The 14573-nt window shown below is 47.2% G+C and overlaps 1 protein-coding gene across 1 annotated transcript in view; it reads right to left on the reverse strand.

Annotated features, from left to right (window-relative positions):
* The window catches only part of CDS2 (CDP-diacylglycerol synthase 2), a 65343-nt gene that overhangs the window by 4875 nt on the left and 45895 nt on the right, over positions 1 to 14573 (reverse strand). Inside the window, exons 8-10 of the mRNA XM_066593058.1 lie at positions 13074 to 13161; positions 11402 to 11470; positions 9215 to 9367 (exon numbers count right to left, since the gene is read on the reverse strand). Coding sequence (XP_066449155.1) covers positions 9215 to 9367; positions 11402 to 11470; positions 13074 to 13161 — 310 coding nt within the window. The remainder of the gene's footprint in view (positions 1 to 9214; positions 9368 to 11401; positions 11471 to 13073; positions 13162 to 14573) is intronic.

Below are 14573 nucleotides of genomic sequence, written 5' to 3' on the forward strand. Positions count from 1 at the left end.
CCCAAATAAAATACCCTGTAGTGATGGAGAAATTGCTTTTTTTTTCTTTTTTCCATTTAACTCCACTTAGAAATATTTTAAATGTTTTTCAGTAAATTATACGGTATACTAAAGAATATCACGGAAAAATACAACATGTCCGGTAAAATACAAGCCCTCAGACAGCGACGTCAACTAAAAATGACAGGAGTTTGACTTTTTTGAAAATCGTGAGGAGAAATTGAAAAGAAAAAGGCCGTGTCCTTAAAGGGGTTGTCTCGCGGCAGCAAGTGAGGTTCTACACTTCTGTATGGCCATATTAATGCACTTTGTAATATACATCGTGCATTAAATATGAGCCATACAGAAGTTATTCACTTACCTGCTCCGTTGCTGGCGTCCCCGTCGCCATGGATCCGTCTAATTCTAATGTCTTCTGGCGCTTTTAGACGCGCTTGCGCAGAAGGGTCTTCTCCCCTTCTGCTCGGTCCGGGCACGAGCGGCGTTCTGGCTCCGCCCCCTTCTACGCGTCATCGCGTAGCTCCGCCCCGTCACGTGTGCCGATTCCAGACAATCAGGAGGCTGGAATCGGCAATGGAACGCACAGAGCCCATGGTGCACCATGGGAGAAGACCCGCGGTGCACCATGGGAGAAAACCGCAGTGCATCCCTGGGAAAGGACCGGCGGCCATCTTAGGCAGAAGATTTTTTAAACTTCATATTTCGTCGGATCGTGAGTAGCAAGCGGCTTAAAAACCGCTTTAATTTGCTATTTTATGCCAGGGGGGTGACAGGGGGAATGGGGTAAGGTAAAATTTTGATCTTTGCCGCGAGACAATCCCTTTAAAGAGTTCAAGTACGAGAACAATTTAGGTTCTACAAGCAAAAATATACATAATACTCAGTTAATACAGAATTAATAAGGCAACACTACAATATTAACCCGTTCCCGCTACAGGGCGTAAGTTTACGTCCTGGCAGCCTGGTACTTCCCGCAACAGGACGTAAACTTACGTCCTAGAGATAGCACGAGATCATATGTGATCCCGCGCTATCCCGCAGCGGGAGCCGGCTGTCAGTCACAGCCGGCGTCCCGCTGCAACAGCGGGAGGGCATCGGAGATGCGCCCCCCGCTGTTAACCCCTTCCCTGCCGCGATCTAAGTAGATCGCGGCAGGGAAAGAGTCCACAGAGGGAGCGCGGCTCCCTCTGTGTCTCCGGCCGGCTCTCGCGCCCGGCCTGTCGCCATGGTAACAGGACGCCAGACACTGGCATCCTGTATTACCAGTGCCTGAGATCGCTGTATAAGCGATAAGGCATGGCAGAGCAGTAGCTCTGCCATGCCTTATGACAGCGATCATCAGGGCACTGGTCAAAGTCCCTCAGAGGGACTCATATTGTGTAAACAAAACAAAGATTAAAAAAGTTAATTAAAAAAATGTCAAAAAGAGTTAAAAAACCCATTTCTTTATGCTTTTTCTCAGATTAGCGTAAAAAAAAAAATAAACCCCCACATATTTGGTATTGTCGTGTCCGTAACGACGCGTACAATAAGTTGCACATGCTTTTGACTGTGCACGGAAAAAAGCCTTTAAAAAAAAACACTAAAAAACGGAGGCAAAATGCTAATTTTTAGCATTTTGCCTCACTAAAAACGCAATAAAAGTGATCAAAAAGCCATATGTACCCCAAAAACTACAGCTCGTCTCGCAAAAAATAAGCCCTCATAGAGCTCCGTACATCAAAAAATAAAAAAGTTACAGGACTTTGAATGCAGCGATTTAGAAAAAAAAAAAAGATTTCCAAAAAAAGGGTTTTTATTGCAGAAAAGTGGAAAAACCTAAAAAAAATGTGAGAATTTTGGTATCGTTGTAACCGTACCAGTCCGCAGAAAAAATGGAATGTCTTATTTATGCTGCATGATTAACGCTGTAAAAAAAAAAAATAAAACAATCTATGGCAGAATTGATGCGTTTTCTCTCCCTGCTATCATAAAAAAAAAAAAATTTTACAATATAGTTAATGTACCCAAAAATGACGCAGATAAAAACTACAGTTCGCCACGCAAAAAACAAGCCCTCATACGGCCGCGTCGACGGAAAAATAAAAAAGTTATGGCTTTTGATAAATGGAGAAGAAAATCCGCCAAAAATTGTTGCGTCCTTAAGCCCAAAATAGGCCATGTCATGAAGGGGTTAATAGAGATCAGTTCTACTATCTAGTAAACCAATTCATAAACAAACAGCATAATCAGGAGAAATCTGTTACAGAAGAAAACATAACCGAGAGACTATCTGGGCTGCCAGATGTGGACTTGGCAGGTTCTCCAACACGTAATCTGCACTGCGGCCACTAGAGGTCTCCTTTAAATAGCATTACGACTGTGGATATAAAAAGGGGTAATGTTCAGTCTAAAAATATATATAAAGTGATGCATTTGCCGTGAAGCATGAAGACATTTTCTCTGCATTAGTTGCTACTGAAACTGAAAAACTGACTCCCATCTCTGGTGTTTTACAGCAGTCAGATAATATTCCTGCAGGTTATCGGAGTGCTGTAAAAGGCATTAACGCCTTAACCCCTTAGTGACCACTGATCCGCCTTTTGACGGCCTGTATCAGCGATTTATATATGAAAAGCAATCACAGAAAATGGCCGTTATATGAAAAGAGATTGTGCTGTGGCATTACATCATACTGCAGGAGCTATCAAGATATCGCAGGTTGTTGTCCCCCGTGGGGACTTTTTTTTCCTGTAAAGTAAAGATAAGAATAAAGTTTTACTAATAATTAGTAAAACTTTATGCTCATTATTTAAAAATAAAAGGTTCAGCCCCCCACCTCCCTTTGTCATATTTGTAATAAAAGAAACTAAATAATAAAATAAAAATATATATATTCGGTGTCGGCGCATCCAGAAAAGTCTGATCTATCGAAGTAATGCATTCTTTACCTCGCACGATGAACGTCGGCAGAAAAAAAATAAAAATAAGACAACGCCAGAAAGGTAGGATTATACCTACCCGATAATCAGGTTTCCAGGAGTCTCCACGACAGCACCACCTGAGATCGCCTCCTCCTGATAGGACAGGAACACACCGAGAGGTTAAAGTTCCCCCCCCGTCCTCCCCTCCTCAGTGTATTATAACGAAACTGCCGGGGTAGGAGCTAACTTAAATTTTTTCCTATCTGGTATACTTTTTATTTTATTATCTTTTATTTATTTAATTATTTCTATATACATTATTCTTTCTTGGGGAGGGAATGTACGGGTGCTGTCGTGGAGACTCCTGGAAACCTGATTATCGGGTAGGTATAATCCTACCTTTCCCAGGGAGTCTCCACGACAGCACCACCTGAGACGTATCAACTAAAGTAATTCTAGGGTGGGATTGCCGCTGAGAGGACCTTACGACCGAAGGACATGTCCTCGTCTAGCTGCACCTTTACCCTGTAGTGTTTGACGAAAGTATGGGGCTTTTTCCATACTGCTGCCTTACATATCTGCTCTACTGATGCCGAGCCATGCTCGGCCCATGAGGTCGCTACTGCCCTTGTGGAATGGGCTTTAAGAGCCGAGGGGGCCTCCTTCCCCAAAGCCTTATATGCCTCGCTAATGGCCAGGCGAATCCACCTGGCTATAGAGCTTTTGGCTGCCTTCTTTCCCTTATTAGGGCCTGAATATTGGACGAACAGGTTGTCGTCCTGCCTCCATGGGCCTGTGGCCTCGATGTACGTCAAGACTGCTCTTCTGACGTCCAAACAGCTTAGGGTTCGCTCGCTCTCGTCTTTTGGGTGATTATAGAACGAGGGTATTATTATGTCATGGGCCCTATGGAATGGGGATACCACCTTAGGTAAAAAGGTCGGGTCTGTTTTAAAGACTAACTTGGTATCTGTAATCTTGAGGAGCGGGTGGCGTATGGATAGGGCCTGTAGCTCGCTGACCCGCCTGGCTGAGGAAATTGCCACTAGGAAGATAGTTTTTACTGTGAGCATTTTTAATGAGAGCCCCTCCATTGGTTCGAAGGGGTCCCCTGTCATGGCCCTCAAGACTAAATTAAGGTTCCAGTCTGGGCAAATATTGGTGGACCTGGGTCGAAGCCTATCTGCCGCTGCCAGGAATCTATTGATCCACCTGTCCCCGGATAACTTAGTGTCAAACAGGGCGCTAAGGGCTGCCGTTTGGACTCTTAGGGTGCTTGGGGCGAGGCCCATATCCAGGCCGTCCTGTAGAAAGTCCAGGATCAGAGGGACGTCCGCACTGCTGCCTGAGGAGCCTCTCTCTTGTCTCCAAGAGGTAAACCTCCTCCAGATTCTCTGGTATATGCGGTTGGTAGTCTCTTTCCTGCTTGCCATTAGCGTTCTGACTACCTTGGTTGAGAATCCCCTGCCCCTCAGTATGGATTCTTCAGTAACCAAGCTGTTAGATGAAGTCTGCTTACGTCGGGGTAGTTCAGGGGTCCCTGCGTTAGGAGATTCTCCTGAGCCGGAAGGGTAACTGGCTCCTGGATGCTCAAGTCTCTCAGGAGGCTGAACCAGCTCCTTCTTGGCCAAAAGGGAGCCACAAGGATCAGGGTGCACGGTTGTGACCTGAAGTACTGTAGTACCCTTGGGATTAGTGGGATCGGGGGAAATGCGTACGCCAGCTCTCCTCCCCAGTCCTGGCTGAGGGCGTCCACCGCTGTCGGTTGGTCTTCCCGTCTGAGGGAGAAGAAGTTCGTCACCTTGGCGTTTTGTTTTGACGCGAATAGGTCTATTTGCGGGGGACCCCATTTGTCCGTCACTATCCGGAACGCCTCCTGGGATAAGGACCATTCTCCTGGGTCTAAGCGCCCCCGGCTGAGGAAGTCTGCTCTTTGATTCAGAGATCCCTTTAAGTGTACCGCTGACAGTGAGATGATGCGGCCCTCCGCCCAGCGAAATATCCTTTGCGCGATACTTTGCAGAGCTGGTGACCTCATGCCCCCCTGGTGTCGGATATGGGCCACTGCCGTGGTGTTGTCCGACAGTACCCGTATATGTTGGTTTCTTACCGTCTCCCCCAGGTGCTGCAGGGCCTTCCAGATTGCTTGTAGCTCCCTGTAGTTTGAGGATTGATGCTTCGTCTGCGGTGGCCATGGGCCCTGTAGGAGCTGGTCTCCGACGTGCGCCCCCCACCCCCAGGAGCTTGCATCTGTCGTGATCTGTACTGCCGGGTGCAATATCCAGTGGACTCCTTTTCTTAGATTTCTTGGGGACGTCCACCAGCTTAAGGATACCCTTACCGAGTTCCTGATCTGTATTCTGTTTTCTAACGAAGCCTGCCTGCCGTCCCACGCTGCGAGGACTGCAGCTTGCAGGGGTCTGGTATGTGCCTGTGCCCATGCTACCCCCGGGATGCATGATGTTAGACTTCCTAGGAGGGACATAGCCTCCCGGATTGTGCATGACCGTCTCTGCATAAAGGATTTTACCATGTGCCGAATTTTCTGCCCCTTTGCCTCGGGGAGGAAGGAGCATTGGGCCTCTGAGTCGAGTGTTACGCCTAAAAACACCTTCTCCGTGCTGGGGTTTAGGCTGGACTTCTCCCAATTTATGATCCAACCTAGGAACTGTAACAGGCTGAGCACTGTTGCCAAGTCCTCTACTAGGCGTTCCCTGGACTCGGCTATGATTAGTATGTCGTCCAGGTATGGGATTATTAGGATCGACCTCTGCCTTAGGTAGGCTGCAACCTCCGCCATGATCTTCGTGAAGATGCGGGGAGCTGAGGAGATTCCAAAGGGAAGGCATCTGAATTGAAGATGCCTTGTCTTGCTGCCCATTTCCAACGCGAACCTTAGGTACTTCCTTGAGTCCCTGTGGATCGGTACATGCAGATAGGCGTCTTTCAGGTCGATCGAGGCCATGTAGGCCCCCCTGGGGATCAACTTTACCGCTGATGTGATGGACTCCATCCTGAATTTTCGATATTTTATGAAAACGTTCAGGGGTTTTAGATTTATTATTAGGCGTGAACCTCCCCCGGGTTTCTTTACTAGAAAGAGTCTGGAGTAATGCCCCCAGGTCTCCTCTTCCTGTGGCACGAGGGACACTGCCTTTAGATGTCTTAGGTCCTGTACCGCCTGCTGAAGCGGGTACAGTTGTTGTACTGGACCTCGCGTGATAATATATTTTCTCCTGGGGGGGGATACTAACTCGATTCTGTATCCCTCCTGCAGGATCTCCGGGATCCACGGGCTCCTGCAAATCGAGGCCCACCGATCCGCAAAGCCCTGCAGCCTCGCCCCCACTGGGATGGCGTCAGGGCTTCTGCTTGGCTGGGTCCCCCTGGTGCGGGTTGAAGAGGAAGTTTCTCCCTCTGCCTCCCTTGGGGTAACTCCATCGGCCCGTCTTGCCCTTGCCTTTATAGGGTTCCGATTGTTGTGCCGGGGTTCGGAAGAAGGTCTTCCCCTTACGTTGTCTTTCCTCCGGGAATCCCTTCTTCTTATCCGACGCTTTCTCTAGTATTTTATCTAGATCCGGACCAAAGAGGAATTGGCCGTGAAAGGGTAGCGAGCACAATTTATTCTTGGATGTTAGGTCGCCCGACCATGACTTCAGCCAGAGGACCCTCCTGGCCGAGTTGGTTAGGGCCGTTGCTTTTGCCGAAAGCTTCACTGACTCCGCTGCTGCGTCTGCCAGGAAGTTAGTGGCCATCTTTAACATAGGGAGGGAATCTATGATCTGCTCCCTTGGTGTTTTGCTCGAGATGTGCAGCTCCAGTTGTTCGAGCCACACACCCAGGGTTCTGGCGACGCACGTGGCTGCCACCCCCGGCCTGAGCGTACTGGCCGCTGCCTCCCAGGATCTTCTTAGCAGGCCCTCCGCCTTGCGATCCATTGGGTCTCTAAGCTGTGTGGCGTCCTCGAAGGGCAATGTTGTCCTCCTAGCCACCTTAGCCACTGGGACGTCTACCTTGGGTACTTCCTCCCAATTCGCACATACCCCCTCCTCAAACGGGTAGCGCCTCTTCACCCCCTTAGACGAGAAGGATCCCGTGTCGGGCTTCTCCCACTCCTTAAGTATTAATTTTGTTACGTTGCTATGGACCGGGAAGGTATGTTTCTTCCTCTCCCCTAAACCCCCAAAGACCTCGTCCTGCATTGAACGGGGTTCCTTGGGCTCCTCCATTTTCAGTGTAGCTCTAACGGAGTTAATCAGCTCCGTTAAATCTTCTCTATGGAAGAGGTACTTTTGGTATTCCTCTTCCTCTGAGGACTCCTCAAGCATCAGCTCTTCCGGTTCAGATCCTGAACTCTCTGAGTCTGAGAGCACCTGCGGGGTATGCGCTTTTCTTCGGCGCTTTGTCCCCGATGCCCCTCTGGGTGGAGTTTTTGGGGTCGACAGTGCTGACCGCACTTCCTCTTGGACGAGTTTTCTGACATCCTCGAGGAATCCCCCTGATTCCTCCTTGACCAACTTGGCTATGCATGCTTTGCATAATGGCCTGGCATGCGAAGCCGATAGTCTTGTGCCACATTCTGCGCACTTTTTAGCTTTGGCTCTGGGAGGGGCAACTCTTCTATCCCCCTGGCAGACAACAAAATTTACGTGTAAGGATGCAAAATTCATTAACAACGTATACGAATATGCATGCCTTGTTTGCCCCACTGGCTACTTACGGTTGCCGCCGCGGTGGAGCATTCCGCGACCTCTGGTGCTGGAGCACTCATTGCTTTATTAACTGGTGCTGCAGACACTCTTGGGGCATTTAAGCCAATACTCACTGAGTGGCTTTCTTGCTCGGCGCCATCTTCTCTCAGGTTCCTTTTCTTTTTTGAATTTTGGCGCCTTTAAATTTTAGCCCCGCCCCCTCCGAGCGCCGGCCGTGCTGCGCGATGACGTCATCACGCTCGCCGCTTGCCGCGGCGCCCCGCCCCCTCCCCTGCTCGTTAAGGGGAAGCCGGAGGCGCCGCGCACGTTCCTAAGCCGGCGCGTAGGAGAGCTGGAGCCCCGCATTGCACCCCCCATGGGCCGCCGCGGGAGGAACCTGGCCCGGGGGGACCACCCCATGTGGCGTCCCGGGAGTCGCTCTGCAAGAAGGGAGGACAGGCTGGAGCACTGCCCTCCGATCTGCCGGTATGCTTCTTTCTTTCGGGCTGGCGTCTCCACCAGCCCCTCTCGGTGACCCTGCCTCCTGGCAGGACAGGAAAACACTGAGGAGGGGAGGACGGGGGGGGAACTTTAACCTCTCGGTGTGTTCCTGTCCTATCAGGAGGAGGCGATCTCAGGTGGTGCTGTCGTGGAGACTCCCTGGGAAATGGGCTTTTTTTTGGTCACCGTCTCCAAGAAAAAATGCAATAAAAACGATCAAAAAGATATCTGTATTCCAAAATGGTACCAACACAAACTACAGGACGCCCCGCAAAAAATGAGTCTGTGCACAACTAGGTCGAGGAAAAAAATTAAAAAACTATTGCGTGCAGAAGATGGCGGCAGAAAATAATTGTAAAAAAATAAATATCTTTGAAAATAAATACAAGTAGTACAGCAAAGAAAAAAACTGTATAAGTTTGGTATTAGAGATGAGCGAACGGACTCGTTTAGGGCGATTTCGCGCCGCTTTTTTTCGAGTAACTGACTACTCGGGCAAAAAGATTCGGGGGGCGCCGGGGGTTTGCAGAGGGGAGTGGGGGGGGGGGGGTAGAAAGAGCGAGAGCTCCCCACTGCTACCCCCCGCTCCACCACGCCGCCCCCCAAATCTTTTCGCCTGAGTAGTCAGTTACTCGAAAAAAGCGGCGCTCGATCGCGAAATTGCCCTAAACGAGTCCGTTCGCTCATCTCTATTTGGCATCGTAGTAATTGTACTGACTCATAGAATAAAACTTTATGTCATTTATGTTGCAGTTCATGAGCCGTAGAAGCAAGACGCACCAAAAGATGGCGTAATTTCATTTTTTTCCCATTTCTCTCCCTTAGAAGTTTTTAAGTACATTAAATAGCACCATTGAAAAATACAACTCGCCCCCTAAAAAACAAGCCCTCATACAGCGACGCCAATGGATAAAGGAGTTACGATTTTTTAAAAGGGAGGAGGGAAAAACGAAAATGGAAAAACAGAAAAAAAGCCTGGTCACAAACGGTTCGAGGAGTCATTCGGATAGGCCATCAGTATTAGATCCAACTTTCAGCACCCTCCCCAATTAGCGGTCTGGAGAGGCCCCTCGTTGATTAGGTGTGTGTATCATCGGTTTTTGGATCTGTAGTCCTTACCCAGCCAATGACAGATTGCAGCACAGCAGGGATATGGTATTCTTGTAACTGGAAGAGGTCGGATGGCCGACAGTCCACCATAAACCTGTTGGTGTCGCTGTTAAACTCCACTGGACATACAAAGTAGGGATAGCCGGCCATGACATAAGACAGCTGCAGGGAATATAACCGAGAACACTGGTTAAGAGGACGACATAGATAGCAAGCGTGAAGACCAAGACACAATTATGGTAACCAAAGACCATGTATAATGACATGCAGGAGCTAAAAGCATTAGTTTATACACACCTGTAAATGTAGAGATTAGTTGTCTTAAACATAAGGTAGGGCAGCGGGCAAATACTAGTATTTAAAGGGGTTGTGCAACTAAAAAAAAAGAAGAGGCAATACTTGCCTCTCCTCTCCCCCTGGAATAGCACAAAGGTGCAGGCAGCCCTCCTGCTCTGTACGGACAGGAGGTGCAGCCAGAGACCGCCAGCATTACCACCTGTTGTCCTGGCATCAGCGCACACATCCTGGGCATAACAATGCCTGGAGTTCAAAACAGTGATGCAGTGGCCTCTGGGTGGCTGCAGCGGTCACCTGACTTCCAGTCCGTACAGACTGGGAGGGCTGCGGGAAGAAGAGACTTATTTTTTTGTCAGACAGCCCCTTTAAAGATGCTATACACTGTTCTCTGGCCAACAATCAGACACCCTGCACCCACTGAAGCATGGGGCAATGCCCAACACAGGTCCTGCTTGTAGCCTACCTCCGCCTCGACTGGTATCCAGGATGCTCACAGTGTTAGTTACTCTATAAACCCCTCATACTTAAAGGGGTTTTCCAGGGAGAATACTATTGATGATCCATTCAGGATAGGTCATCAATAGTTGATCGGCTGGAGTCCCGACTGATCAGCTGATTGTGCGCTTGCTGACAGTGCTGCAATTACACAGGGGGTGAAGTGGCAGTCTCTACTCTGACCTCTGTGTAGTGGCCAACGCTTGTAACTGCAAGTGAGGCTCGCATTGATCTCAATGAGTGGATAGGTCCTCACTTGGATTTTCCTGGAAACCCCCTTTAAGTATGTCTCTTACATCAGATGTCCCACATGGTTTATTACTATCTTCTATTCTCTTTGATCTATTCTGTATGGATGCATTCACTTCTACCAGTGACAATCCTCCCCTCCCCAGAGGGTTTTTCCATTTTTTAATATATAAAAAGGATGTTTTACTATCATATTCCTGAGTCAAAAGGTAGAAGTTGTCTAAAACATATAATACTTAACCCCTGTTTCTCCCTAGAAAACCACTTGCTGACATTAACCCTTAGACCACCAGAGAAGACGTTTTAACTAGTATTAAATATTTATTTTCTCCTGTTTTGACTTGGGTGCATCCCATACCCCGGGGGCTTCACAGCTCAGAAAACAGTCAGCAGAAGCAAGATAGAATAGCTTGAGAAAGGCTTGATTGAGTTGGATGTTGCATTTATGAATGAAGAAAGCTTTTTTTCAATCTTACTTCGGAGTGCTGCCACAAACTTGAATTTTTAGGCCTCATGTCCACGGGGAAAATCAGGCCCGCCGCGGATTCTTCATGTAGAATCAGTAGCGGGTCCCTCCTGCCCCACAGACATGAGGCTCAAAAATCAGAATGAACTCACCTCTCCGGACACTGCGGATCTTCCTTCCTTCGCGGACGGATCTTCTTTCTTCGGCCCGGCGGATGTGCTCGGAACGTCGGCAGCATGCCGCGCGCATGCGTCGGGCACATCCGCCGGGCCGAAGAAAGAAGATCTGGCCGCGAAGAAGGGAAGAACCGCATCGTTCAGAGCAGGTGAGTTTAATTCTGGTACGGGTGTTCCGCGGATCCGGACGGCTTCCATAGGCTTCAATAGAAGCCTGCGGGAGCCGTCCCCGCAGGACACCCGCATGAAAATGGAGCATGTCCATTTTTTTTCCCGCACGTGGATCCGTGCCTGACGGGAAAAATGACATCCGCAGGTATTTAACTACCTGCGGGTGTCCAATGCATCCCTATGGGGCGCGGATCCGCGTGCGGGAAAAACGCTGCGGATTTTAACCCCGTGGACATGAGGCCTTAGTATGCCTTGAATTGATACAAAGTCGAGAACATGTTGCTTTGTGAAGAGGTGAGCATTGAAGTATAGTGGAGAATGTAGGAAAAGCGCAGTACTTACCAATATTCCAAACACTACGGTAGAGAAGAATCCGCCAATAAATCCTTCCCACGTCTTCTTAGGCGACAGCTGGTGAGAAGACAGAGAGAACAAGAGCAGAAGTCAGAATACAAATCAGGCTAATGTGTGTTTCTATACACAAGATACATCGTTTATGGCCGGCGATTGGGTAACCTGTTCGGATTTGAGCGATATGGAAATCCCCATTCTGGCTGCCAACAGCGAGAAGTTATTTCATACGGACTATTGTGTTTGATGGCAGTGGTGTAAATCCATATGCATTGAGATCACCCTATTGGTGGCGTAAAGCAACCGGAATGTGTTATAAGGTTGTGCATCCATTTGAATGGGAGCTGTATAATACTACAGTGCACTGCTTGTAGGGACGGGCAGGCTTCGGTCAGTTGACAGGTCTTCTGTGATTAACCCCTTAAGGACATGGCCTATTTTGGCGTTGGGGACCAAACGATTTTTGGTATTTTTCCATCTCCATTTTTCAAAAGCCATAACTTTTTTATTTTTCCGTCGATGCGGACGTATAAGGGCTTGCTTTTTGCATGGCGAACTGTAGTTTTTATTGGTACCATTTTTGGGTACATAGACTACATTGTAAAACTTATTTTTTTTTATGATCGTAGGGAGAGAAAACGCATCAATTCTGCCATAGATTTTTTTTTATTTTTAAGCGTTAATTATGCAACATAAATGGCACACTACATTTTTTTCTGCGGGTCGGTACAGTTACAACGATACCAAAATTCTTATATTTTTTAGGTTTTTCCACTTTTCCACAATAAAAACCCTTTTTTGGAAATTATTTTTTTCTAAACTCACTGCATTCAAAGTGCTATAACTTTTTCATTTTTCCATGGACGGAGCTCTATGAGGGCTTATTTTTTGCGAGACGAGCTGTTGTTTTTATTGGCACCATTTTGGGTGCACACATTTTTTTAATCACTTTTATTGCGTTTTTTGGGAGGCAAAATGCTAAAAATTAGCATTTTGCCTCAGTTTTTTAGCATTTTTTCAACACTTTTTGCCGTGCAGGATAATAAGCGCATTCAATGTATTGTATGGTTTGTTACGGACGCATCGATACCAAATATGTGGGATTTTTAATTTTTTAAAATTTTTTTATGTTAATATGAGAAAAAGCATAAAAAAGGGTTTAACATTTTTTTTTTATTTTTTGTACTTTGTCTTTCTTTACACCATTTGTGTCCCTCAGAGGGACTTTTACTGCAGCACTGCAGATCACTACGATAAGGCATGGCGTCCTGTTGCCATAGCAATCAGCCGGGCTTTCGCGATGTTATCTACTTAGATCACGACAGGCAAGGGGTTAACAGCGGGGGGAAGGGGGGGGCGCATCTCCGATGCCCCCCCGCTGTTGTAGCAGGACGCTGGCTACCAGTGACAGCCGACTCCCGCTGCGGGATAGCGCGAAAACTGCTATGATCTCGCGCTAGCATCAGGACGTAAGGGTACGTCATTTTGCGGGAAGTACCCCGCTCCAATGATGTACCCTTACATCATGGGGCGGAAAGGGGTTAAAGGGCTCTAGATTACGAATAGGAGTGCAGTGCAGGGGCAGAGCAAACCAAAACATGAAATGTGAGTAGAATCTATTAGTTAACTTAGTTTGAAGACAAGCGTTAATTCCTCACTTTACCTTAATGAGTGGAGTTCGACCAAAGAAGAAGCCAAACATGTATGCCATGATGTCATTACAGATCACACAGGAGATGGGCACTATGAACCTGAGGGAACAGGGAGCACACGTTATACAGGTAGAACATTACACACTAATGGAAGGGAAACGTGTTCTATATAGTAATAAGCAGACACGGCTGACTATAGAGTGTTGTGGTTATCTCTATACATATCTGCATTCAATAATCCCCTAGGGAAGCTGACAACACTTGTAGACCGACATACAACTGAAAGCTGGGCTCATCACAATGCACCGCTCTCCAGCAATAGGGAATTCGGAATTTGTGTTTAGACCTGAAAAAGGCATCATGTAACTCTAAAGAAGTAGAATGCAAAGAATGGATTGTTACTACGTATTTAATGACGACTTTAAATTATGGAATAATTGCTCAAAAGTTACATTTTTCCATTAGAGAGAGTAGTTTATCCATTTTATTTACTTCGCAGATCCCCCAGAGGGAGGAGCAACCCTGACGTGATTGGCGGAGGGGGCGGCCCACATGAATGCCACACAGAGTGGACAATTAGGAATCACTAGTACATGGCACAACCTTCCGGGGTGTGAAAGAGAGGGGTGAAGATTAGAAGAATAGGCATGACTTCTATCTTGATAAATCCAACAACAAAAGACGTTTCGAGGCAAACAACCTTTTCTTCAGTAATTTGAGCTGTATACTATAGGGAAAATGTTCAAATTGGAAAATACAGCAGGAGTACAAGGGGAGTGGTGGGAGGGATTAAGAAAAGTAAATAAAGGATAAAACGAAAAAGTATATATATGCATGTACATGCAGAATCTTGAATACATAAAAAAGGCAGATAAAGTGCAGTCTAGGCCATAATCTGTATTGGATAACAGGAGAATCGGATGGAAATACAAAGATAAAAAAAAAATGATACAAAGGTAAACTAAAACCTATTTTAACTCCTTAAGGACCAAGGGCAGAAAACATACGTCACTTGGTCGTGGGCTTTAATCCCACCCAATAGCAGAAATATGGCACAGGATTAAGGCCTCTGCTCCTGCAATCAAACAAGAGCAGGTCGGGTTGTCAGCTGTTAGTCACAGCTGAGAACCCAGAGGAGAAGCTATCTTCTCCTTTCCCGGGTACATAGCACTCAATGAGTGCTATGTACTAAGAAGTAAAGGTGGAAGTGTTTCTTCCACTCTGCGACGCGGCGATCACATGACCACCAGGAGTTCCCTGGCACAGCAGAGCTGCAGGATCCTAACAGATCCTGATCAGGTCTGTTAGTGACTGATGTCACTGCACTGGGATATTTTTCTATAGATGCTGCAGCTACAGTGGAAAAGTGTGTAGTGAGGAAAAAAAAAAGACCATGTGAATGTCCCCAAGAGGTCTTGCATGACGTCATGGGGTCATAGATGGTAAAAAAAATAGTTACAGGACTAATATTACAGATTAAAAGAAAAATAGAAAATGATCCAAAGCAGACA

Source organism: Eleutherodactylus coqui, chromosome 2, assembly GCF_035609145.1.
Source record: "Eleutherodactylus coqui strain aEleCoq1 chromosome 2, aEleCoq1.hap1, whole genome shotgun sequence".
Lineage (NCBI taxonomy): Eukaryota > Metazoa > Chordata > Amphibia > Anura > Eleutherodactylidae > Eleutherodactylus > Eleutherodactylus coqui.